Source organism: Eleutherodactylus coqui, chromosome 8, assembly GCF_035609145.1.
Source record: "Eleutherodactylus coqui strain aEleCoq1 chromosome 8, aEleCoq1.hap1, whole genome shotgun sequence".
Classification (NCBI taxonomy): Eukaryota; Metazoa; Chordata; class Amphibia; order Anura; family Eleutherodactylidae; genus Eleutherodactylus; species Eleutherodactylus coqui.
Genome location: NC_089844.1, coordinates 75,536,278 through 75,564,239, shown reverse-complemented (window position 1 = coordinate 75,564,239; position 27,962 = coordinate 75,536,278). Strand labels below are relative to the sequence as shown.

Here is a 27,962-nt window from a genome sequence, read left to right as displayed (position 1 = left end):
CCAGCCAATCAGGAGGCTGGAATCGGCACACATGATGGGGCGGAGCTACGAGATGACGCGTAGAAGGGGCGGAGCCAGAAAGCCGCTGCTGCCGGGCAGACCCGAAGGCAGAAGACCCTTCTGCGCAAGCGCGTCTAATCGGGCGATTAGACACTGAAGTTAGACGGAGCCATGGAGACAGGGACGCCAGCGCAGGGAAGGTAAGTGAATAACTTGGCTCATATTTAATGCACGATGTATATTACAAAGTGCAATAATATGGCCATACAGAAGTGCTTAACCCCACTTGCTTTCGTGAGACAACCCCTTTAAGTCTGCTAATTTATCTGACCTATACAACGTATCACTTGTAATTGTTATCATTCATTATGATTTTCCAATGTGTCTGTAAAAAATGTTGCCTCTCTGTGACTTTTTGATAAGCTGTCCTGAAAAAAGAAACCTTCAGGGTGGCAACCTTGCCATCTGTTACCGCCACACCATCTACAACGCCACCACCTGCTTCACTTGTACTGTACCTCTGCAACTGAATTGCGCAACCAGTGCAAGTTGTGTGAACACCGTCTTAGGCCAGTTTCATACAAGCATATTACAGGTGCAGCCATGGCTCTACTGACACAAAACTAGAGCGTTCTAGATATCTATGATGCGTTAAATGTGGCTAGTAGATCCACAGTTGGCAGAGCTAGCCTAAGAGGCCTTTCATACGGGCAAGGATTTTGCCATAGGCCTCACCGCAACACACAGCAGAAGCTGCCGCTGCATAAATCTGCACCAAAGTCTGCACAGCTACTTGTGGATTTTAATGCAGAATAGGTCATCAATAGTAAAACGACAGGTGTACTTGTCCCAGGACCCCCACTCATCAGCTGTTCACTGGGACCCTACACTCCTACACTGAGCTGATTTGTGCGGGAAGCAGACAGCTCCGTTCCAACTGTAATGGCCAGGCTTGGTATTGCAGGTAAAGTTCCCATTAAGATAAATGAGAACTGCAATTTGGCCTAGCCACTACTGTAAGAATGGAGCTGTCTCCTTCCTGCAAAACTCATCCCAGTGCACAAGTACTCTGGCCTCATAAACAGCTGATTGGTGGGGTAGACGACGATGTACACCTGTCAATCTATTATTGATGACCTTTCCTGAGGATAGACCATAAATAGATAACAACTGAAAAGGGTCGTGCTCCTTCCAGAATACATGCCGTTAACACTGACACTGGGCCAGGAATTTATGGTCCCATGCGACCGCGTGAGTGGTCGTGCTGCGCGCTGGTCTCTAGTGCAGGCATGCAGCAAGTACGCAATGACATGAATACTTGCTGCATGCTGCCAATCCTTATGCACTATGGTGATGTGTATGTAATATGTATCGGACACGTCATGACAATACACCCGTGTGAGAGCGGCCTAATATTACAGAAAATCCCCCTTCAACACTGAACGTTAGGCCGGGCTCACACGAATTGGTTGGATACCTGCAGCGGAAGATCTGCGAGTGATTGCCAATGGTGACCTATGAGTGCGGTTTTCTCATTTCCTAGCAAGCTGCAAGCAAATCGGCAGAAATCAATGTAGTCCATACATGCGGAATCCGCGACAAAATAGAGAATGTTGCGATCTTTCTTCTGCTCGCAAAATACGAAATTCTTAACCCCATGTCCGAGCAAAACGGCCAAAGTCTCTCTCTACCCCCCCCTCCCCCTCTCTCTCTACCATCCCTCTCTTAGGCCGCCTGCACACGGACGGGTCAGATTCCGCATGTGGGGTCCTGCAGCGGAATCCGACCCTTTGCCCAGCCAATGACCCACACGTACCTGTCCACTAAGATTACATAGCTGATATACTGTAATGTTTAATGCTGGTCCACAGAAAGCACATTACAAAACAAAGGTTTGGTCCCGTGCACTAAACATCACAAAATATGATCACTATAGCTTTGCGTTCTGCAGTAGTTTGACTCATAGGCTCGCCGTCGGTAAGCGCCATCTTTACTTCTCCAGGACTATCCATAGAGTAGAATGCTGCTTCCGCCAGAGAGTAGCAGCCAATAGGAAAGCTTGAACGTGATCACATGACGTGATTTAAGAAGACGCGAGGCTCACGATGCCGGCGCTTAGAGTACTGTGTTACGTGCAGCGTGGAGGTAAGAGGCGGCGGAGGGGTCAGCCCTGTACGGCTAGTGTGTAACGTGTCCGTAGGAGATTCCACGGGGCTCTCACCTCCCAGCAGCCTGCAGAGCAGAGGCTTCACGGGACTATTGTTCTCACCATGTAGTTGGCTGAAAGTGTTGTACAGGGTTGCATTACCCATATCTCTCCACTAGAGCGGCGCTGGTGGACATGTATATAATAAATACAATAAATCTGTTCTGGAGTTCTTCTCTTGTGTCTGGTGGAATATTAACAGCCCGGCTATTGCATTGGCTGCTGCGCTCCCCTAGGATGGCGTCGCCTGCAGTGCGCCCATCTGCTCGGCGGCGAGATGTATTAATGCAAGTGGTATTTCTGCGCTGTGTAGTTTCGGCCAGATTCAACGCGCCGATGTGTTGGCTGCTACTTTACACAGCGTTCCAAATGCACCAGAAATGCACTTTGAAAAACGCATTTAAAATCACATTTTTAAAAAAAAACAAACCTATGTTTTGGGCGTTAATTCTTAGTGTGGTGAAATGCAAAATGCATGTGGGCTTTTTGAAGATGAATGCATGTTTGTTTTTTGGTTCATCTCTAAGCGCAGACGAAAACGCCGCTGTGCGATAGCGGTCTGCGTCAGGCTGCCTTCACGCGGGCAATAAAATTGTGTGATTTTCGTGTGATGTGAGAGCGAGTGAAAAAGCAGGATTATGAAAACAGTGATTTTCATTGGTTTCCTTCACATTTGCAATGTTTTGAGAAAACAAATCGCGGCATTTACTATCTTTCTGTGTTTTGGCCTTTTTTTTATCTCCATGGAGTCTCCTTTTTATCCCATCACAATGCATAAACTTGCTTTTTTTAACATTAGAAGGCCCATTGACTGTCCTGCTAAAAAAAATTGTGGCAAAATTGCGAGCGGCGGCGTTGTTTTTAAGAGAAAAAGCAGCGCTGAGGCTCAAAAATCGTGTGAAAAACAAGCAATTTTGTTAGTTTTCTCACAGTAAAGTCGCGATTGCCGGTGTGAAGGAGCCCTCACTTGTTCCGGTAGTGGAAACAGAAGCCATACATTGCAGTATAGGGACATAAAAAGTGTTCGAGGTCTTGTTTTCGGTGGACTAAGGATGGTTTCACACCTGTCTGGGGATTCCACTGTTCTGCTCCATTCAAAGAGTAGGAAAGGGGAATCCCCACGGCCAAACCGTTTTGGATGAAACCAACCAGCATCGGTCGGACCCCATTGACTATAATGGGGTCCCCCCAGCTGCCCTGCCTTTGGATGGAAATAAAAGCGCTGGGTGGACTGCTGGACGTTTTCTTCTGGCATTTTCAGTCCCATCTGTGAAGGAGCCTCCAGCCGAACATTCCGACACACGTGAAAGTTGTAGTTCCTGTTGGTATCGTTTTTGGGAACATGCGACTTTTTGATATTTTTTGTTTGTTTGTTTTTTCCTCCTTTGAGGTTGGGTTTCCAAAAAAGTGTGGTTCGGGCATTGTTTTTTTCTGACAGCATTCATTGTGCAGGATAAAAAATACGTTATTTGAATAGATCAGCCTTTTACGGACACCAAATGTTTTTTTTTATCCTGTTGCTTTGATTTATTATGGTTCAAAATGCAAAAGGGTTGGTTTTTTTTTAAGCTTTGAATTTTTTTGTAATATTTAAAAAATTTATTTATTTTTTTTAGTCCCCATAGGGGACTTGAACTAGCGACACAGCATTACTTAATAAGTAGAAATACATGACAGCCCTAGGGACCTTTAGAAGGTGCCAGGCTGTCATGACACCCAAACAGCGCCTCATGATATCATTGCTGAGAGACGTAGAGCGCCCCCTCCCTCTGTCAGGCTATTTAAATTCCGTTGTCAGAATTGACAGCAGCATCTGTATGATTAACAACCATGATTGGAGTTCTCTTTGATTGCGGTTAGGTGTGACGTGTAGAAGGCAGCCCACATGTGCCACGTGCCATACTAACCCGGTGTACATGCGTGGTCACTCCTCCGTTCACTGTCTTGGGGGTTGTGTTAGTCTATCTGAGTCAGTCCCATTGAAGTGAATGGATCAGTAATCACGGCTACGCTCATTTAAGGGACTCTGGCCTTTAGTATCAGATTGGTGAACGTTTGGCACTCCTGGTAATCAGCTATTTGAAGGGTCTGCAGTGAATGCCAAACAAACTACAATACATAGGGCAGACTTGCTAAGTATGTGTTCACATGAACAATGTTTTTGTGCGATTTGCATTAATATGAAATCCATTAAAAAGTCTTACATTGATTTGAAGGAATGCTGCCATCCAATAGGTGGCGCTGCAGAGGTATTGTTCCATCTTCCTTATTTGCATAAATTACCCAGCGGAGCATGCAAGACCTTATAAGTCTCCTCACTGACTTTTCAGGTGACTTCCCACACCCTTTCTGGGTGTTCTCCTTGGGAAGAGACGATGACATCCCCAACCCACTTGCCCCCTAGGTGTCTCCACACACTTTTTGGCTGCTTTCCTTAAGGAGAAACAACACCTCTTTAGACCAACCTAAGGCAGTCAACATTTTAGTTTCAGGAACACCCTTGAACTTGCACGGACCCTGATAACAGGCATTATGGTTTAGTTTTTCAGATCCTGTAGGTGCTCTATGTAATGCCATATGTGTGCCCCCATGAGTCGCTGTATTCTTCCCTAGAAGCCATGCCTCCAGGGGAGAATACCCATGCAAGGCTCTTTTCACATTGCCTCTATAGTCTACCTTTGTTATATGTTATAGGAAAGCTCTCGGCACATACAGTAAACAGAATCCCTTTTCGCCCAATCAACGCCATTTTGGCCTCCAATTGATGGTTTCCGGAATGGCGCAGGAGACGGGGGTATTCAATTCAGAAATGTATACTGTACTCCTCCATTAACCCTTTCCAATCCACTGTCTGACGTCTAAAGACATTATGATTTAAGGCTGTACAGCTCCGATGTTGGAAGACATCCAGTGGGGTTCTCTTACTTTATATTGCCAGCCTCTCTGCTGTCAGAGCCTATCTAATGTGTCACCTCATGCAGTACTGGCTTTAGCCAGCAGATAGCGCCATTGTATAACAGGGGGAAAAGAGTAAGCCCCCTAGGAAAACCAGGATACAAATTGGATTGGAAAGGGTTAAATGGCTGTAGTTTCCGTTAGGAATCCTGTGAACAAAAATCTCGGTTGTAAACGCTATGTGAGGAGAAGCGAATACCGTCATCTGATGCCTCGCTCTACCATTTTTTCGCTCAGATTTATTAAGCATTCATAAAGGAATAAAGTCTCTCTATATGTCCATAATATTGGCGGTGCTGACAGGTCCGTAGAATTCAATGGGCATCCTGTTGTGGATCCATAGTACAACAAAGGGGTTGGATTCCTGTTGGCAAAGCCTTCCCCGTGTACATGGATGACTATGGAAAATCCGACTGAATTGGCAAATGTAATGGTTATCACTCAGTTGAACAGAATTCATAACCTGACGAGGACAATTGGAGAGCCTATATGACAACCAGCTGTCTTGTCACTCCCTCTAGATGGCAGTACCTCGTCTTCAACCTGTAGAACCCTTTTACACACATTTGCATTGTTCCTGCTTGTTATTTAATGGCCGTGATGCAATAGTCGTTGGCTTGTGGACTGTTGTAGCTGAATACGGGACATATAGCCTTGTTGCTTAATTGGTTACTGCCTTGGGTGACACCTTTGCCCAGCTTATTCTCTTATGGTGGCCTGTATGTGTCGTATTAAAGGGGTCCTGGCTGTCAAGAAGGTTATGCTGACCTAAATACCAGCATCATAATTTGGTGCACAACTCAAATAAATAAACTTGTTATTTGTATAGTGCTAACTTATTCCGCAGCACTTTCAGGTAATTTATTTATTATCCTCAGCAAGCTGGGTACTCATTTTACTGACCTCAAAAGGATGGAAGGCTGAGTCAACCTTGAGCTGGCTATCTGAACCATGAGGGGTTTGAACTCACAACCTTCAGGTTGTGAGCGAGAGCTTAGGACTGCATTTCTGCGCCACATGAGGCTCCCAACATTTCTGTTTTTTTTATTCTTCTCCACTTTCCAAGAGCTATAATTTTTTATACTTTTCCATCGGCAAACCCATATTATGGTTTGAATTTTGAGGGACTAATTGTATTTTATAATGGTACAGTTTAATCTATCATATAATATACTTAAACACCGCTTTTGACAAAATTAGAGGCAGACTTTAAAAGATGGAGGGGGGTATCTCTTTCTTGGTTTGGTAGAATCAGTACTGTCAAGATGAATGCCCTACCAAGATTCCTTTATGTTCTACAAACTGTACCCATTGGCCTACCTGGATCATTTCTGGTACGTGTCTGGAGAGCGATAATGAACTTTATCTGGGAAGGTGGCAAGCCCAGGCGCAAATGGAAGGCCCTTACTAGCTACAGAGAGTCCGGAGGAATGAGCATACCAAATGTCTCCTTATGTTACAAAGCAACCTTAACCAAACAAATTTTAGACCTGTTTCATGGCAGACAGTAGAAGTTGTGGGTGGAAATGGAACAGGACTGAGCACTCTTCCAAGGTTTGAGATTTATTTGGCTCCCGGATAGAGGAAAACATAGAGGGTTAGGACTGTCGCCATTCCTAGAAGTGCTGATGACGGCCTGGTTGGGTCCAGCAACCAAGGCAGGATTGGTTCATAGACCGAGTCCACTCACCTCCTTAGTGGGAAACCTGGATATTCCCACCCTCCTACGGGGCTCTACCCTAACCAATATAATACCAAACTCAATACCCAGGATACGGGATCTGATCTCGGAATCTGGTTTCAGGCCACTGTGTGAGATACTCAGGGAGCGGGGCCTCCATCCCGGAGTGTGGTTCCAGTACCTGCAGTTACGCCATTACATAGAATCTTTGGGAGACCTGCGACAGTTGAGGCGCACCATCACCCCTTTTGAAAAATTATGTGTTTCGGCTGCTGCAGATCATCATAAAATATCAAAATTATATCGGATGTTAGTAGAGGAGGACACACTAAATAGTAATAGAGCCTTGGAACTGGAGTGGGAGGGAGAATTGGGTATCTCACCCTCAGAGGAGTCGTGGGTAAAAGCATACACCCTAACCCATAAAATGAACGTATCTAGTAAGATACAAGAATTAAATTACAAAATACTGACTAGATGGTATCAGACACCAGCAAGGTTGGCAAAGATATTCCCCCAATATCCAGATGCCTGTTGGAGATGTATGTCGGTGCTTGGAACACTTGTTCATATTTGGTGGTGTCCTGTCTGCTGATATGCCCCCTCTGGCAGGAGATCAACACTCTCCACTCTGCAGTTTGTAGAAACCAAATTCTGTACACCCCTGAAATGGCACTCCTATCTATGATGCCAGGATCACTGGCGCAAACCAAACGCTCCTTACTGAGATTCTTTATACTAGTCATGCGCCAGATCGTTCCTAGGAGGTGGAGATCTCCGACCCCCCCCCCCCCCCCTAGTAGGTTAATGTGGTTAGAAGTGCTTGACCATCTAGAATACATGGAAGAGTTATGCGCAAGAGATGAGATGAAGCTTGATAAGCACTTTGCCACTTGGGTGATGTGGAATCCGTTTCACTTTTCTACAGAGGTAGACTTCTGGCTCGATAGGGGAGCACTCCCCGATACAGGTATGAATAACAACCTAACTGTGGTATCAGGACCATAAGTCATAATCTTCGCTTTGAAAGTTTGGGCTGGGTACCCTCCCCCCCCTTCCCTAATCCTTCCTTCCCCCCTCCATACCCCTGCGTTTTCTTTTTTCCTTCTCTTCTTTCTCTCTCTCGTTTTCATCTACTTTCTTTGAATAACTAATAGACACTGGATGTGATATTTGAAATTTATTTGAAAGTTACTTTATTAATAAAACAGTTTGCCTTGCTGAACAAGAATGTAGGTCAGAGAAGATGCACTTATCTATTTGTCAATCTGCTTATTTGATAACATGATACTACAACGGTCTACTCATTGTATGCGTCTGGCAGACTTCATAAAAATCGTTTGAACCATATAATATACTTAAGACTTTTTATGGATGCAGCAATACCAATTATGATTTTTATTCTATTGGTCTTTTTAAATGGGGAGGAAATGGCGGAGGAGTTTTCAGTTGAAGAAAATTTTTTAAAAAATATTAAAAATGTATTTTTGTAGTTTCTATTAGTCCCTATAGTGAACTTGAACTTTTTAGTAGTTTGTTTATTTGTATAGTATAATGCAATACTTATATATTGCAGCATATTGTACTCCTAACATTAACCTGCTCGGTTTAATAGGCTTAATTCCATGGCAGCCTATGGGTCTTCATAAGTCTGTGGACTGCCAGTGCAAGCACCCTCCAGCTGTCTACTGACTTGACAACAACATCTAAGGGGTAAAACGGCTGCGATCAACTCTGGTTGATTAACATATCCTGTCACTTGCTGGGTATGGTGCGGGCTCAGCACCAAACAATGATCTATCTTCATATGCAGAAACACTTACGGTAAAGCCACGCATTTTCAAAATTTTCTACCAGGGATCTCACCACACATTTGTGGTGATTCTACTGCAATATCCATATAGGCAATGTTACATGCTTATATTAATGTGGATTTGGCCACCTGCAGACGGCCGGGACAGATCCTGCTGCGAGAATTCTCACAGCGGGATGTGGTCCCGTGCCCCTGCAGAGGCCTGCGGCTCACCCACTCCCGGCATCTTCATTCTCTGGCGCATGCGCAGAGAGGAGACGGCCTGTCACCACTGACATTTCTGTGCGGGCCTCTGCGAGACCCGCACGGAAATAGGACGTGCCGCGATTTGTTTTCCGCGTGTGTTTTCACGCGGACTGTATCACGGCCATCTGCCTAGGATTGCGTTATCTAATGCAATCCTATGCATGCAGGCAGGCATGGGTGGAAATTGTGCGGGAAATCCCGCCGCGGAATTTCCACCTGTGTGCAGGAGGCCTTATGCGGTTGATGCTACCACTGTTACATGTAGCTGTAATTTGACATATGAATAAAGCCTTAAAGTTTTTACATCCTAAACTCTGTGCATCTTAAAGGGGTATTTCCTTCTCGGCAAGTTACCTTTGCTAATCAATGGTCGGACTGGAACTCCCATCAATCCTGAGATTTTACCCCTGGTGGGTCCTGAGGTTTTGACAGCAGTGGCCGCTTATGCATGCCATTCACTTCACTGTGACCTCCAAAGTTAGCCGAGCACTATCTTCACTGGTCTTATTGAAGTAAAGGCGGACATGCATGGCCCCTGCTGTCCAAACTTTGAAATTAAATCTCAAGATCAGTGGACTTCTAAGTGGTTGGACCCCCACCAATCAGCAAGTTATACCCTATCCTGTAGATTGGGCTAACTTGCTGAGATGGTATGGTAATACCCTTTAATGACATATGCTATAATACTATGGCACAGACAGGAGTCCACAGAGAACCTGGGCCATACTATTATGGTACTCTGACCACGTTGGGCGCTGTCATTGTACCTATGCGATCAGAAGTAGGATCGAGGCTGTAATTCATAGCTGTGGTCCTGCTCTATTCATGGAGATCTGAGAAACCACTCATTTCAGTTGTTTAACACCTTGCATGTAGCGATCAAATCGGATTGCAGCATAGAAGGGGAGGAGCCAGGGAGGGATTCCCCGTTGCTAGTGCTACAGTGATTACCTGTGATACAATTTTTACAAGTAGAGATCCCAGGGTCTATTGAAGGACCATAAAATTACCCCCACATTTTAGATGTCTGTCGACAGCTATCTCGTCACTCCTACATATACACATATGCAAACTTGGCTTGTCTGAACATGCATGTGTTTTGAAAGGGGATAAAGCCACTACTAGAGAGCTCTGCCTGAGACTTATCTCCCAAGAACAAAAGGATCGGGCATATGAAATCCAACTTACCCAGTCCTTACCTCCCCTAGGATCTGCAATCAGGGAGTGGAGGAAGACCACCATACATGTCAGATGACCGTCCGATTCCGCTGAAATCGGTTGGTCTGGTCACCATGACTGTTCTAAGGCTCCCCGTCCAAGATGTCTGTATGCCCTAACAATAGCATGTGTATTTTCAGTGTTTTTCCGTCAGAATATAACGGAGCTTGATCATTAATATATATGTACCCAAAAATGGTACCAAGAGGACGTACAACTAGTCCCCCATATGTTGACCTAAAATTAGAAACGTAACAACCGCTTGACTTCAGTCCAGCATGGGGCTCAGGAGGAGATGGTGGCGGTAAAAAAAATAAATATCGAATCTGACTTTTAACCCCTTAGCGATCGCTGCTGTTAACCCTTTAAATGCCTCTGTCAATTCTGACAGCTGCATTTAAATCCCCCAAACGCTGTTCGGGAGTCCTGCATGCCCCCCCCCCCCCCCCGCGGTGAGATCGGGGGAGCCGTGCAGGTGTCATGGCAGCCGGGGGCCTAATGAATGGCCCCAGGGCTGCCTTAGCAGACTGCCTACCAAGCCATCCACACAGGGCGGCTTGAAAGACTGCCTGTAAAAAAGCAGTATGACGTAATGCTATAGCATTACGTCATACTGCAGGAGCGATCAAAGCATCGCATGTTAAAGTCCCCCAGGGGGACTTCAAAGTAAAGTAAGAAAAAAGATCAATAAAGTTTTTTTAAAGGGGTTGTCCCGCGCCGAAACGGGTTTTTTGGTTTTTTTTTAACCCCCCCCGTTCGGCGCGAGACAACCCCGATGCAGGGGTTAAAAAAACAAACCGGAGAGTGCTTACCTGAATCCCGGCGGTCCGGCGTCTTCATACTCACCTGCTGAAGATGGCCGCCGGGGTCTGCTCCCTCTGGACCGCAGCTCTTCTGTGCGGTCCATTGCCGATTCCAGCCTCCTGATTGGCTGGAATCGGCACGTGACGGGGCGGAGCTACACGGAGTCGGCATTCTGCACGAGCGGCTGCATTGAAGAGAGCAGAAGACCCGGACTGCGCAAGCGCGGCTAATTTGGCCATCGGAGGCCGAAAATTAGTCGGCACCATGGAGACGAGGACGCCAGCAACGGAGCAGGTAAGTATAAAACTTTTGATAACTTCTGTATGGCTCATAATTAATGCACAATGTACATTACAAAGTGCATTAATATGGCCATACAGAAGTGTATAGACCCACTTGCTGCCGCGGGACAACCCCTTTAAGTGTTAAAAAAAAAAAAAAAAAAACAGTTATAAAAGTTTAAATCACCCCCCTTTTGCCATATCCATTATTAAAAAATCAAAATCATAAAATAAAAATATGTATTTATCGCCGCGTCCGTAAAAGTCCGATCTATCAAAGTAGTGCATTATTTTTCCCGCACGGTGAACGTCGTCTGAAAAAAAAAACAAAACCGCCAGAAATACAGTTTTTTAGTTACCCTGTCTCCCAGAAAAAGCGCAATAAAAAGCGATCAAAAAGTCATATGTATTCCAAATTGATACTATCAGAAACTTCAGGACATCCCGCAAAAAATGAGACCTTGCTCAACTACGTCGGCGAAAAAATAAAGATGGTATTGCGCGCAGAAGATGATCGCAGAAAATAATAGAAAAAAATAAAATATCTTAAAAAAAAAAATTCAAGTACTACAGCAAAAAAAATACTATACAAGTTTGGTATCGTAGCAATCGTACTGACCCATAGAATAAAAATATCAGGTCGTTTTTGTTGCAATTTGTGTGCTGTAGAAACAGGACGCGCCGAAAGATGGTGGAATGTCGTTTCTTTTCCATTTCTCCCCGCTAAGAATTTTTAAAACGTTTTTCAGTACATTATATGGTACAATAAATAGTGCCATTGAAAAATACAACTCATCCCGCAAAAAACAAGCCTTCATACAGCGACGTCGGTGGATAAATAAAGGAGCTACGATTTTTTAAAAGGGGGTAGGAAAAAACAAAAATGGAAAAAAGCAAAAAAGCTCTGTCACTGAGGGGTTAAAACTTTTTTTTTGGCCATTGGAAAGACTTTTATATTCTTCAAGTATAGATGTTCCTTATCTACTAGTTATCAGAAAAGGAGGGCATGAGGCATTTTTCCAAATCAGTGCTTTGATATGACCATACCTGGCCTCTAATCCATCAGTGCCTAGTGTTGCCTGTCTCTGAAGCCTTCATGTGTTTTCACCAGTGACTGCCATTTCAGGCGATACAAAGGTCTCATTCATCTCCTTCCACCAGCTCCTTCCCTCATGACAATTAATGTCTCTTGTGAAAGACTAAATTGTTAGCAAAGAACATTTAAAATAAAAGCATTCAAACAATTTGGATGTTTTTTTTTTTTTTTACATTTCTTTTCTAGTACCAGATTGATATGTATATCTGTAGGTAACCGGGGAATATTACTCCCTTGTAACTATTTTTTCCTCTTCGGATTTCTACATATTTCTGCAAATTGCATCTAGACAAAGTGCAGTAGTTTAGTCATTTTGTCTAAAATTGCCAAAATGTTTCCACGCTTTTTATTTTGTAGGCTGCAGTCAAATAAGAATGTGCGTTGTGTTTTCAGTTTTACAATTGGTTTGAAGCACAAACTACTTATATATAATTTCTAAAATGTTCAGATTCTGCTCAGTATGGTCAGAAAGACTGTCACTTTTGGGCCATACAGTTATAGGGGTTTACCAAGACTTTAAAGTGACCCTATGGTTACAGGACCAAGACCGGAGGGGGGGGGGGGGTGTATATTACCTGCAGTTGCTCTTCTTATCCATCCCTCCGATTCACCAGTTCTAGGTCCTATCTGCCATCCAAGATTACCACTAACTAGCTAATGCACACCGTGCTCTACTCTCTGATTGGCCAGTCCTAATTATATAAGCTGCACTGGCCAATCAGAGAGTAGACGTAGTGAATTGGTAATTTAACACTACCAATTTAATGTGAGGGATTGGTAGTCTGAAGATTTTGTTGGCCATTTTGGACAGCCCATAACAGGACTTGTAACCTGGGGGTCGGAGGGACAGCAAAAAAAAAAAACAGCAGCAGGTTATATACCCCCTCCACTCCTGAGAGAACTTTGTGTCAAAATAGGAAGGTCACTGTAATATTGATGGCATAAGACTTCCCCCCCCCTTTTCCTTACTTTCCCCTGTTGTACTGTTATTTGGCCCTGGCCAGGCCAATGATATCAACGAACCACACCTACGAGAAAAACTTTATCGGAAGGCGATAAAATTCTGGTTTAACCGCAGGACTATTATTTGGTTAGAATGAGCCTAGCCAGATTGCATATTGTTTTGCATTTACGCCACCATAATATGCCTGTATAACTTCTCATACGGATATAGTCTTTATTTGTTAATATATTGAAAATTCTCAATAATAATTATTGTTAAAAAAATATATATATATATATATTTTGGTGGCCTTTTCTCTCCAAGGCCCCCTGCACACTAGTGGATTTTGGGCCATTGGCTGTCTGTATTAATCCATGGACAGCACAAGGCTCGATTTATATGCCTATGAGGCTATGCACATTGACGGTTTTTTCACGTGGACTGTTGGATCACCAGAAAAGCTCATCACATGTAAATGTGCTGTCTCCGCATAAATCGGTCAGCACATGGACTTGTGTCCATGCAAGTTGTGCCTGGCTGTTATGCACCTATTTTACTCCCAATACCCCCGCAATCAGTGTATATGGTGGCTATAGCGCTTGGGCCTCTTCATTATTACCAGCAACAGCGCCATACATTTTGCAGCTGCTGTGCCTGGTACTGCAACTCCCAATCACTTGAAGTTGGAGTGTGGAAATCTAGAGGAGTCATTCTTCATATTCCACCTTGGCCAACAAGTGGGTTAAACAGGGCAATGTATACCAGGCGAAGAGCAGTAACTTAACTGTCACTGAAAAAAGAAAATGGTGCACCCAAAATCATTAATGTAATTCTTAGAATAAATTTGGAGATTTGGGTCATTTTATCAGAAGCTCATGTAATATTTGTTTGCCGTAGCTTATATTGGAATAGAATATGGAAAGAATTTTCTTTTGTGCGTTCAGTTTCTCTGCGGCAAGGGTTAACTTAGTGAACATTGTATTAGGAGACAACTGGCGAGATGATGGAGATGTCAGCAGTCGCGTATCTCCTAGCATACCATTTCTACTGTGGATGAGTTTCGCTAAGGTCTGGATCTTTCACCACAGTCCTAGCCCCACCATTGATGATCTTGCTGAGCAGATTGACTGTGTCTAGTCAATCAGCAGCACAATCATTGTTACATGCCTGCTGCGATTTCATTAGAACAGCCGAGCAATAAATCTGGGGTCCTTTGTGTTGTAGAAGAGGTTAGAATTCCGAGATCAGCGGGGTCGTGACATTACAGACCGGCCAATTGATATGGCTGGAAATTTTTTAGTGAAAATGAATGTTACTGTTTCTCAAATTTAGTTTTATTCCCTTTATGGACTGGACGTTTTCAGATGCAATATTTGCATAAAGTTTTAGTGTAATGGGCCTTTTAGAGTCGGTTGGTACCAAATGATTATCGTGCAAGGGAATGGATCTCGGAGTTCAGTTCGTTGACTCGAGCAACCTGTTTGCACAGGCAGATACATAGTTGGCTGGTTCAAACTAGAAATTGTTCAGTTGTTTGCATTCGCTATAGTAGTGAATGAGAGCGACTGAATGGGCGCTATGTAAACTGAACGATAAGAGAATGAGCCAACGATTTTTATGCCTGCATAAAATGAACGACCGAACGAAAAGTGAATGATTATCGTTCGGGCGTTGGATTGCATTTAGACACAAAGATCGTTCCGTTTAAAGGGGCCTTTAGAATTGGCCAATCAAACATTTGTTACAATGTTCTTTCAAGATTATTGCCGCAAGTGAACAAGGCAGCAATCAGCTAATGAGCTTTTTTTTTTTTGCTAAAATCATCTTTTATGCGGGCCAAAAATAAGCATTTATCGGCGGTACATCTCCCCCTTTAAACATGAGATGTGCTGCCAACAATGCACAAACTGGGGCACAAACAATTGTGTTAAAGGGGGTTTCCAGGGAAATACTATTGATGACCTATCATCTGGACAGATCATCAATAGTCGATTGGCCGGGTGTCCATCGCTCGGAGCGGAAGCAACGGACCCCGGCTGATCAACTATTGATGATTAATGATCATTAACCCCCATACAGTTTACCTTGGTCTATGTAAAAGGCCCCTTAAACGTACATTAATCTACTTGTTTCATTGACTATCGCTCATTCTACCCGGAAATCTACCTGGGTCAAAGGACCCTAAGCCGCAGATCTTAGATTTCCCATCATTGGCCTTGTATCTAATGGCCCCTTTACACGGGTCGAGAATCTCACAATTTTTGTTTGCCCAAGTGACAGAGCTGGTGACATCGGGCGCTAATCGTTCAGGGTTTCACATTCCTATGATCAGTGTTTAAACGGCACGATAAGAGCGCGAGCCGGCGATGATTTTAATGCCAGCTGAAACTGAACGACGAATGAGATGCCCACGATTCTCATTCCTCATTCATATTCAGCTCACATTTAAACTGAACGATTATCTTTCACTCATTTGAGCAATTTTCTGAACAAGAATCGTTCCGTGTAAACACAGCATAGAGCCGCTAATGATATTATCGAAACCTTGCCTCTTGTACAGGACCAGAGTAACAAAAGTAGGCGATAGTGGAAGAGAGAATATTTCCTATAGAAGTGAGTTTTGGGAGACGTTTGGTACTTTTAATAGAAAAACCTGTGTTAAAGGAATCCGTATAAATGCACATCATTTGGATTTTACAGAATATGCATTCAGAAGGAAAGTGATTTTAGTTACTTTTGTTTAAAGGTCATGGTTAAGAGCAGTCTACTTTTTATCTGACTATTCAAATTCTATCAAATGAATCATTTTTTATTAAATCATTTTTTCTGCTGTAGAAAGCTTAAGTATGTTGAGACAATAGATTTTTAGTCTGAAAAGTCAATTGCCGAAAATCTATTTGATTTCTGCCTCAGATTTGCAGTTTCTACAGCTTCAGATCCATGCATGGATTGGCCCCTATTCATTTGTGGCTACCTGACAGTGTTCGCCTCAAGGATTGACATGCCAATTTTTTTTCCCCACCGGATCTCAAAAACAATGAGACCTGAATTTGGGTGCAAAATACATGCTAAAGCCTGTGTCCTATCTGATGCATGGTTATCCTCAGAACAGTCCCCACCATCTGCTTGCTAATGTCGCAAGCCTGTTCAATGGGCAAGTCCAGTCCAGAATCACTTAGGAAAGCGATGATGGTGCCATACAGGAAAAGTTTCCTCTGTGCTACAAAAAGTAAAGGCCGCCTGTGTTCAGGCCAAGCAAGATTTTCAGTGTCACGAATACATGCGCATTCCTTAGACAGAGCAGACATTTCGTAAATTCTTATTCAAAGTGAAGCGTCTTACCTTATGCAACATTTGCTCAGTTGTTAATTGTCCATCTCCATCCGTCGAGATCTAAGCAGCTTAGTAGATGTAATTTTGACTCGATTGATTGAAAAGATTAGGAGACATTTTGTAATGGAGTTGGGCCCTGCCTATGTATCAACAGGTAAAGGGTTAGTGAAAAACCCAGGAAGCACTTACTGTATTTACAATGATGGGATCCCCGAAGAAAGCCTTTGGTCCATGTTATAAGCTTTTCAAGTCTGAAATGATATGTGTGAGAAGATATTAAAAGCATACAACGAGCAGACTATACGTATAACTCGCCTATTTTAGAGTTATTACAATCTGCAGAAAGAAGCGGCCTGGCGACCGTTGTATTTTAATTTCATTTTTTCGTTTTGAGTTACACCTTACTGGCAGCGTCCCTGACCACTACTGTTACCCGATGGCGCCTATGTTTCATCAAGCTTAGACAAGCAGACTACCTGGATCGTGGCCCAGCTGACCTGTTCAAGCTGATAAACATGATCTCCCCTGTTGAGGAATTCTAGACCTTTGGTAGCAGAATTCCCAAGGGATTTGAAAGAAAGCAGTGTTCAGGGTCCGACTCTTGCTTCATGAGCCTCTATTGCTGTTGTATGCCATATCAACTTCTACCCTATGGGCTAAAACACCACCTAATCAGTTAGACCTCTTTGCTTTATTGGTAATTAAGGTCAAATATTCTTTTAAGATAAGATCACAAGAAGGAGAGGCAGCAGAGTATGCAGTGAAAGACTTACGTTGTCAGGTTTTTGATTGTTCAGATTACAATAGACTGACTGCAGTTACTCAGTGGAGCGAGGACAAGAAGACGTCACACCTGCGCGCGCTTATTACAGCCTGTGCTTCATTAATGGAATTTGGCTTCTTAATTGTTTTGTTGGAGAATAAAAGTTATGTTGAGAGTACAGGAGGCTACTGCAGTAACCACAATGCGGCCGCAACTCTGCCCACCCATAACAGACAACACTTGCACGATTTTGGCTAGTGGTTGTCGCGACTGCATTACCGTTAATACAAATTTGGCCTGTTGTCCAAAGTTAAATCGGGTACAGTGGGACTTTTCAAGGTTAGCTCTGGCACATAAGGGTCTGGGAGGGACCACGATCTCCTGTATTAGGGCTCTCTACAATTCCCCTCTGGTACAGGTGAGGGTAAATGGTACTAGGCAGGGTTGCCCTCTTGTCCATTTATATATCATTGTCATGGAATGTCTGACCAGGGCTCTTAGAGCTAATAAGTCGATGCAGGGGATAGTGGTTGGAGGCTTTGTCTATAAGCTAGCTGTCTATGCAGACGTTACTTTCTAATCCGCTATTAGCTTCTCCTGTATCCTCTTTGAATTCCAATCCTTTGCAGATTTTAGTAGTAATAAGGTTAATTTGCACATCCGAAGTGCTGAATATTGACATTTCTCCTGAGTTGAAAGGCTCTTTTTTTTTTGTTCAGACGGGCCTCCCGTATCTTTAGCTTATCTGGGCACCTAGATTCTTCCTGACCATGAGGATATAACTTCCCCACATTTCACTCCATTACTTGCTCAAATCAAATCTGACCTGCTTTCTCGGAGCAAATTACCTCTATCGAGGTTCGGAAGAATTCATGCCCTAAAAATGAATATGCTGTCACATGTCCTTTTATTTTTTCCAGTACTTGCTCAGCCGTGTACCAGAAAAGTAAAATTAATACTTTGGACTCATTATTTATTAATTTTGTGTGGGCAAGGTCGAGGCCTAGGCTGGGATGTAGACATCTTGTTAAGCCTAAAAGATAGGGGGCATGGGCCTTCCAAATATGGCTACCTACTATAAAGCTTCCATGTTGTCTAATATTCTGAATTGAGAAGTTTTACTTCTCAGTCAAGCTTCACTGTTGTGGCTTGTCCCAGCTCATAGGACCAAATCCTCTCCTACCTCCCTGTCACCTCTCCGATTCTGTCCTTTTCGGGCAAGAGGTTCTTGTACTCTCTTCCAGAGAGAGTCCCTCGGGAGTACAGTGTGCGGAATACATGAAGAGGCCCCTGTTTCTTTATGTATTCAGCATCCAACACAGAAAGGAGGAAAGTCAGAAATTTTTGCACAAAAATATTCAACTTTTTAAAGTTAGAAACTGGCGTAAAACCTCTATTGTACCCCTATCTCTTTCTAGTTCTGTGAAACATGTTAGCACTAGTTAAGCAATGGGAAATATATAATTACTTGTGGTGAAGTAGGCCAAAAAATAGAGGGATGGTTTAAAATGGGTAATTGTGGCTGCACACCAAGGCAATTATGAAGGGTGCGGAATCCTTCTCCCTGCACCTTGACTATATGGTGTTTTGTCGCATGTTCTCTTACAAAAAACATAGAAGATTTAAACCTTTTACTCAGTATTTGACAAATTATTAAAGTGGAGCTAAAATCTCAATCTAGTTTTGTAGAGATCATGGTTAAAAGGAGCACAAAACCTAAAGGACAAAACTACTAACAGTACAGCTTGTTCTGACTACATTAATAGAGTGCAGCGAAGCCTACAAGGATCCAGATGACTGGTTAAATCTCATCCAAAGATGAGTATAGGCAATTAAAAGGAGTGGAATACATGACTTCTTTCTTCCAAAAACAGCACTACATCTGGCCTTAGCTGCAGGGGCCCCCAGGCTGTCAATCCAAGAGTAGCCTTAGTGCAGTGGCAGCTGACACGGACAGGCCAGATGACTGTAACATGCTACTTAACAGACAAGCCGAGACACAGGCCAATGTCAGCACAGGCAGAATTCTTGCGTAAATGGGAGAGACAGGCAGAGCATCAGTGCACCAGGTGATTGGATAAATGATGGTCAATGTCCCACCTGAGGTCAGCACAGGAGAAGACAGAAAAGCTGGGTGAATAGGCGCCGGTCAAAACCAAGAGTCAAATACGAAACTGAAACACCTTTGCAAAACCTTATGGAACCTATTGCTCAGGAACCCACCAATGGGTACCTTAAATAACCAGTGAACTGTCTGGATTGGGCGGGTTTGAGGGCCTATGGGACAGTGACATGTGCAGCGCCAGGAGGATAGAAGATACTGATGGCTGCAAGAAGTGGAGGGAAAAGGTAAAGCAAGGCACTACTGGCCGCTGCCATAACAGTATGGGTAGTGTCTGCACCTTATACATGAAAACTAAAGAAAGCAAGAACCCTAAATAGGTCAAGTAGTAAGGGAAGAAGGATAGACTACAGCAACTCAAACTAAGCAATTGTATGGTAAGACTGACTACAAATTTTGATCAGCCTAGAATATAAGTAAAAAGTATGAAATCAGGTTCACAAAGGGAAGTTTGGTGCAGATTTTGAATACTTTCTATTTGCCAAAACTGGGGCTGCATTAAAAAAAAAACAAGTTTTCGTGAGATATCCCTTTAAAAGGGTCAACTACAAACTATAACATGTCTGACTATGGACAAAGTCTGCATGCAGGTTGTATGTTCTCATTGCAGTTATTCTCGCTCTTCTTAGGCATAATAGCTCAGTCATTAGCACTGCTAGAATTGTAGGTTCAAATCTGACTAAGGCCGGTCTCACACGACTGGATAGAAATAGCGGATTCCACGAGTGTTTGAACGGCGGTAATACGCGGTTCAATCAAATGCATTGGATTCCACAATTCTGCTCACATTAGCTGGCTGAAATTGCATAATCCGCTCTCAGAAAATGGAATGCAGCATGTTCTTTTTTTTACTGCAGATATCTGTGATGTAGAGCCCATTGTTCTCTATGGGTGCGGAATTACATTGCGTATGGGCTGCGAGTACCTGCGGCATCACTTAGCGATGGCACGTAAAATATAAACAAAAAAAGAATACTATGCCTGACCGCCTGTGTAAGGACGCGGTCTTGCGCAGTACATTACACAGCCATACGCACAGTCTCGGCCGGGCTCAGCTGGGATCCGCTGCGGGGCTCCGCAAGCAGATTCTGCATACAGCCATGTGAGCCCGGCCTAAGGGTGATGTCTGTGTTTGCTTTTTATGTTCTCTTTGTGTTTCTTCTTCTTGCTCTTCTCTGTCAATGATAAAACAAGTGCGGTGGCTCTGTTGTTGGCACTGCTGCCTTGCAGTGCTGAGTTGTAGGTTCAAGTCTGACCAAGGATGATACCTGTATAAAGTTTTTCAAAACTTTCCATTGATGAGATTCAAAGATAACCGAACTATTCATTGAGCCACATTAACCCCTTCATGACATGGCCTATTTTGGCGTTGAGGACCAAGCGATTTTTTGGTATTTTTCCATCTCCATTTTTCAAAAGCCATAACTTTTTTATTTTTCCGTGGACGCGGCCGTATAAGGGCTTGTTTTTTGCGTGGCGAACTGTAGTTTTTATCGATGCCAATTTTGGGTACATAGACTATATTGTAAAATTTTTTATTTTTTTTTAATGATAGCAGAGAGAGAAAACGCATCAATTCTGCCATAGATTTTTTTATTTTTTTTTTACACCGTTAATCATGCAGCATAAATGAGACTTTCCATTTTTTCTGCAGACTGGTACGGTTACAACGATACCAAAATTCTAACATTTTTTTTAGGTTTTCCCACTTTTCTGCAATAAAAACCCTTTTTTTTGGAAATCTTTTTTCTATTCTAAATTGCTGCATTCAAAGTCACGTAACTTTTTTATTTTTTGATGTACAGAGCTCTATGAGGGCTTATTTTTTGCGAGACGAGCTGTAGATTTTATTGGTACCATTTTGGCGTACATACGACTTTTTTGATCACTTTTATTGCGTTTTTAGTGAGGCAAAATGCTAAAAATGAGCATTTTGCCTCAGTTTTTTAGCTTTTTTTTTTTAGCGTTTTTTTCGGTACACAGTCAAAAGCATGTGCAACTTATTGTACGCATCGTTACGGACGCGACAATACCAAATATGTGGGGTTTTATTTTTTTTTTACCTTTTTTTATGCTAATCTGAGAAAAAGCATAAAAAATGGTTTTTTTACTCTTTTTTTACATTTTTTTTAATTCATTTTTTAAATCTTTCTTTTTTTTACACTGTTTGTGTCCCTCTGAGGGACTTTAATCACTGCCCTGATGATCGCTGTCATAAGGCATGGCAGAGCTACTGCTCTCCCATGCCTTATCGCTCATACAGCGATCTCAGGCATAGGCAATACAGGACGCCAGTGTCTGGCGTCCTGTTGCCATGGTGACAGGCCGGGCTCTCGCGATGACATCACGAGTTCCGGCCGGAGACACAGAGGGAGCCGCGCTCCCGCTGTGAACTCTTTCCCTGCCGCGATCTACTTAGATCGCGGCAGGGAAGGGGTTAACAGTGGCGGGCGCATCTCTGATGTCCCCCCGCTGCTGCAGCGAGACGCCGGCTGTGACTGACAGCCGGCTCCCGCTGCGGGATAGCGCTGGATCACATATGATCCAGCGCTATCTCCAGGACGTAAGTTTACGCCCTGTTGCGGGAAGTACCCCGCTCCCAGGACGTAAACTTACGCCCTGCAGCGGGAATGGGTTAATTGTAGAGACACCGAGTCTTAAATGCTGAAAAAAGGAGTAAGCGGAAAGCTTACAGATTCTTTTTATTTCACTTCTGATTTTCATTTTTAATAACACTGGATCAGTAGAAAAATCGCTAGTGTTAACCCTTTCCAATCCACTGTCTGATGTCTGAAGACATTCTGATTGAAGGCTGTAAGAGCTCCGATGTCAGAAGACGTCCGGCAGGGTATTCTTACTGTATATTACTGGCCGCTATGTTGTCGGGGGACCTCTCCAGCATGTCCCATACCACAGTACTGGCTCTAACCAGCAACACCATTGTATATTGGCGGAAAGAAAAAGCCCCCTAGGAAACCCTGAATCCAAAATTGGATTGCAAAGGGTTAACGTAACCTGAATGGGGCTTTCTTAAACTCCATTTACACACCATAAAATAAATCTACATCGATTTTTAGGACATGCTGCAAGTTTCCAAACCTATAATATGCAATGTGTTTTCGATTTTTGCTGTAGATTTTCCCCATTGCGGCACATTATTCACTGATGCGTATGTACGTCATTAAATGGATGCGCATGTACGAAAACTAAACTAGTGCATGCTAAGGGTGCCCACTGAGGGCGTTGTTCTATGTGTTTGCTGCCAGATACATTTCTCATACATGTCTGTCAGCAGGACTCAGCCAGTCAGTATCTACAAGGTTCTCTGTGGTAGACCTCTCTAATTAGGGGTGGTGGGACTAATAAAGCATTCAGGCGAAAACTTATGATATTAATATTCTGAGCAGTTTCTACAAAGTACGTGGCATCCGGGTGGAAGAAAGCAGTTAACTAGTCTTGGCTACTTTGTGATTTAGATATATTCATGATCTCACATGGTGAATGTGTTTTCATTTCACTGGCTACCTAGTGGAATGTGTCTACTTTGTAACACAAAAATGACTATTGCTAGATGTGCATTATTTTCATAACAATGACAGATGGGTACCCTGGTGGAATGATTACTCCGGAGATACAGCTAACCATCTGAGATAACATTTATGCTCATTGCTGCCCTGTAAAGAACATTTCTTTATCTTACGTTTCTTTCTTGTATTCAGAACGTAAAATGCCTGTCTGGTTTACAACTAATGGGGACGGACTGTGCTGAACCTCCTAAGGATATCTATCGGTAACGGTCTATTAGAAATTATGTTGTGTGAAGTGATAGAGATTCATGCAGGGCATTTTCCAGGCTCAATTTGCAGGAGAGAGAATGTACTTGATGTTCTGAAAGATGATGTACCTTCAGAAAGCTAGGAGGAGAATGCATTCACATAGCTTATTTTTGTGTATGTGCGTATATGTATATACAGTCATAAGAAAAACAAAGTACACCCTGTTTGCATTCTTTGGTTTTATGTGTAAGGATATCATTAAAAAAAATCTGGTCCTTAGAAGGCGCTAAAATTAGGTAAGTAGAACCTCAGGGCTCTTTCCCACGAGCACATATCGGACGCCTGTTTTCACGGCCGGCCGATATGCGCTGTGATCTGCTGCATTGGATTCCAATGCATCAGATCACATGGGTGTATTTTCGAGGCATAATAACACCTGGCCAAGCCAATATATTGTCGGGCCCAAAACATAGTCCTGGAACTATGTTTTACATAGTATGTAAGGCCGAATGAAGACATTGTCCATGTTTTGGGCCGGAATACGTCAGCCGCTGCATGGGCCGCTGCATGGGCTCCTATGGAAGCCCATTGCAGCGGCCATAGGTGGGAGGGAGTTTAGCAGCCCTCTGTTCTGCTCCCCCACCCCCCCCATGCAGGCTCGCCTCTGTTCCCCCCCGCTGGTTCTGTGCAATGGGAGGGGGCAGGATGAGGGCGGAGCTAAGCACCCACCCCTTGTCTATAGCCATTAATGTGAGAGGGCGGGGCAGACCATTGCTTAGCTCCGCCCCCTCCCATTGCACAGAACGAGCAGGGAGGAACAGATGTGAGCCTGCGATGAGCGATGGCCTGGTGAGCTCAGCGCCTGGCTCCCCAGGCCATCTGAACGGGCACACAAACGTTTGATTTGTGCGCCTATTCACCAGATTTTCCGCTCCCAACATAGCGTATATCGGCCGGCCGTGAAAACGGTGGCTGATATGCGCTCGTGGGAATAAAGCCTCAGATAAACAACAACACATGAGAAAGCTCTCTTAGAACGCCTGGTTTACTTCCACCTTACAAGCAATCTATCAGAAAATTCTCTTCTTGACCCCCTACAGTCCATCTTCTGCCCTCTAAACCGCCCTTACAAAAGTGTCAAATGGCCTCCACTCCTCTTCCCCTTGCTGTTGGGGTCCCTAGGGCTTGGTCCTCGGCCTCCTCTTCTTCTCCATCTACACAGCCCCTATTGGACAAACCATCAGAATCGAACCTCTCATTCCCGCCTCCAAGACGTCTCAAGAGCAGCCTCTGGAACATGCTAGCCAAACTATCCGGGCAATACCTGATGCACACAATTTCAGGCGTGCTCAAAAAACGCACCTTCAGGGAGGCATACAATATCCCCTAAACCAAACCCCTCTGTTCTCCACCCGATAACATGCTCCCTGTCCTACCGACTACAATCCCTGCTAGCCATAATCAACCGCCCCCTGCAGTCATACCAATTCAGCCACTATAAGGCTTATGTCTGACCATTGTCTGTGTGTATAGCATCTCTCACACTCCACCTCGCCATACAGTGCACATCTCCAGCCCCTTTACCTTCTGTATCACCCTATTATTTGTAGTATGTAAGCTCGTTGGAGCAGGACCTTCACCCTTACTGTTTCTATCAATTAATTACTACATGTAACCATGGTTTTTGTATCTTTGTTTTTTGTATCTGTTCTCCCCCTGTTTTGTAAGCGCTGTGGAATATGTTGGCGCTATATAAATAAAGATAATTATTATCTTTTAAGGTCCCTCTACAGCATTTCAATTAGGTTGAGGTCTGGACTTTGACTGGGCCATTGCAACACCTTGATTATTTCCTCCTTCAGTAATTCTGATGTAGATTTGCTGCTGTGCTTGGGATTATTGTCCTGTTGCATGAAGTTTCTGGCGAGCTTTAACTTTTGGTTAGATGGCCTCACATTTGAGTCTAGAATACGTTGGTATACAGAGGAGCTCATAGTCAACTCAATGACTGCAAGGGGGGCCCAGGTTCTGTGGCTGCAAAACAAGCCCAAATCATCACCCATCCACCACTAAACTTGACAGTTGGTGTGAGGTGTTTGTGCCAATGTGTGTTGTTTGGTTTTCACCAAATTAAGCACTGGGCATTGTGGCCAAACATCTCCATGTTAGTCTTGTCTGTTCAAGGTGGATAATATGGAGAAAAGAAGGTGAACCAAGCCAAATGAGTATAAAAGACATATGAACCATATCCTGTGCAAGGTTGTGTAGATTGGATCCTCAATAAGCGAGTGTTCTCTGTATAGCAGGTGCAGCCAACTCCAACTGACCGTCTCAACTCCCCAGATACCAAAAACCGTTTAGAAACTGGGTATAAGGTGCTACATGGGGACATATTTGAGTACACAATAGTGGCATTGCTTAACTTCGCAGTTTATTACATAACCAGCATATATACATGTTTTGAGGCCATTATGCCTCTTCCTCACTATTTCTGGAGCACACTATGAGAGTTGAGCGAACATACTCTGCCGAGCTTGATGCTCGTTCGAGTATTAGCGTACTCGATGGTGCTCGCTACTCGAATGAGCATCAAATCGTGTTCGACCCCGACCCAGCTTTTGGCTCCTCCCCGCTGTGACGTGCCTGTTTTGGCCCCTCCCCACCGTGACGCAGCGCGTGTCATTGGTAAATTTTTTTGTCTGGCAGGAAGGGGGGGGGAGAGATTGATTTACGAAAAGCTCGAATAACGCGGACCCGAGCATTTGGGTGCTCGCTCACCTCTACACACTATGCATAAAGAAATGGGAAAAAGGTAGTAGATATGATAGGTAGTACAATGTAAAAAGAAAAGTATTAAAAAAAAGTGCAAAATAAAACGGCATTCAATTAGTGATGGATACATAATAAAATTATTATAAAACAACCAAAAAATGATAAATCGTATTTTACCTTTATGTAAGCATAGTCCTTGTATAGCAGCAGCGGATGATTGCACAAGTGAAATGGGAACGTTAAACCGCATAAGAGAAAAATGTGGGAATATATGTATTTGTGTACATGTATGTGTATAATATAATTTATATTTGTTACATAACTGTTTTAAATGTGGACAAAGGGGGCATTAATTGGAAGGATTGGTAGAGGCAGAGTTCATTGCATTTATACATGGGAGTAAAAAGAATAAGAAATTGCAAAATTAAAGCTGGTTTGATGATCGAACAGCCCATAAATCAATTCATTACTAGTTGTACATATTTGTTCATTTAATAAAAGGTGATACACGCCCAGTATATCCAAATGATCGTGCAATGGGCATAAACGTATACTATGTACAGATACATTTTAAATAATCAATAGATTTTATAAGAAACCTATAAATAATTAATTAACCATCCCCTCAATTATTTCATTAATTGACCCAGCAGTAGAATGTTTTTTTTTAAAGGGAGATCAAGATGTATACAGATGCAGGTATATATTATGTGCAAGTGACTATTCGCTCCTTAGTTAAAACAAGCTTGTAAATGTTTTAATAGAGACTGGTGACATGTGTACTCTTTCCGATAGTTGGATTAGTGTTACATAGTATGAAGAGTCCTACCGTCAAAAGCGAGGAGCCTTTTGCTCAAAGAGAAGTTACAGCATCGGGAGTGGTAGTGTCTCACAGGATTTTAAATGTGGATTGGCAAGTAAAGTAGGAGGAGGAGTGCGCATGCACGCTGCATCGCAGAGATGCCCCCGAGGTGACAGTAGATAGTGGGCGACGAGAAATGAAATGTGATGAGGACAGCGCCACATCAGATGATAATGTCTTAATGGATAAATAAAATAGTGTTTACGACACAACCTGGAAGGGTTGGCTGCCACGTCCTTGGTCCAAGTATGAAACACAACGTGAAGTGGTATGGGAGTGGTTTAAGTAGCAAACGCTCTTTTACACATAACCACCAAACAATCAGTTACTCATGTGGTTCCCTACTTTACTTGTGTAGTCATCCATTGCCGCTATACAAGGACTATGCTTACATAACGTAAAATATGTTTTATTTTTAAAATTTTTTTTTGGTTATTTTATAAAAATTTTATCCATCTTTAATTGAATGCCTTTTTATGTTTTATTTTGCACTTATTCTTTGATACTTTCCTTTTTACTTTGTACTACCTATCATACATCTACTATCCTTTTCCTATTGTTTTATGTATAGTTTGCCCCAAGCAAATACTGAGGAAAAGGCATAATGGCCTCGAAACTCGTATGTAATAAACAGAGAAGTTAAGCAATGCCAGCATTGTGTACTCAAATATGCCCCCAGTTTGCTCCTTTTACCCAGTTTCTAAACAGTTTTTGGTTTCTATCGTCAAAGAACAATGCTCCAGAAGTCTTGTGGGTTTTTTTCAGATGCAACTTTGCAAACTTTAGCCATGCTGCCATGTTCTTCTTAGAAAGATGAGGCTTTCTCCTGGCAACCCTTCCAAACAAGCCATACTTGTACAGTATTTTTCTTATTGTACAGTCATCAACTTGAACATTTACCATGCTAAGTGAGGCCTTTAGACTCTGAGATGTAGCTCTTGGTGTTTTTTTTTGTTGCTATTCTGAGCGTTACATTGTCTGACCTTGGGGTGAATTTGCTGGGATGTTCACTCCTGGGAAAATTGTCAACGGTCTTGAATGTTTTCCAATTGTGACTTACTCTAGAATAATGGACTCCAGATTGTTTGGAA

General features: G+C 43.2%; 1 protein-coding gene across 2 annotated transcripts in view; it reads left to right on the top strand.

The window, feature by feature from the left end:
* The first annotated feature begins 2,077 nt into the window (after positions 1-2,077).
* The window catches only part of METAP1D (methionyl aminopeptidase type 1D, mitochondrial), a 188,394-nt gene continuing 162,509 nt past the window's right edge, over positions 2,078-27,962 (top strand). The window contains exons 1-2 of one of the 2 annotated variants that reach the window (XM_066575855.1): positions 2,125-2,145; positions 23,181-23,251. Coding sequence is in view for 1 of the 2 variants with exons in the window: in XM_066575853.1 (XP_066431950.1) it covers positions 2,106-2,145 (40 nt within the window). In the remaining variant the exon portion in view is untranslated. Of the gene's footprint in view, positions 2,146-23,180; positions 23,252-27,962 lie in introns of both variants that reach the window. The other variant, XM_066575853.1, reaches the window with a different exon arrangement.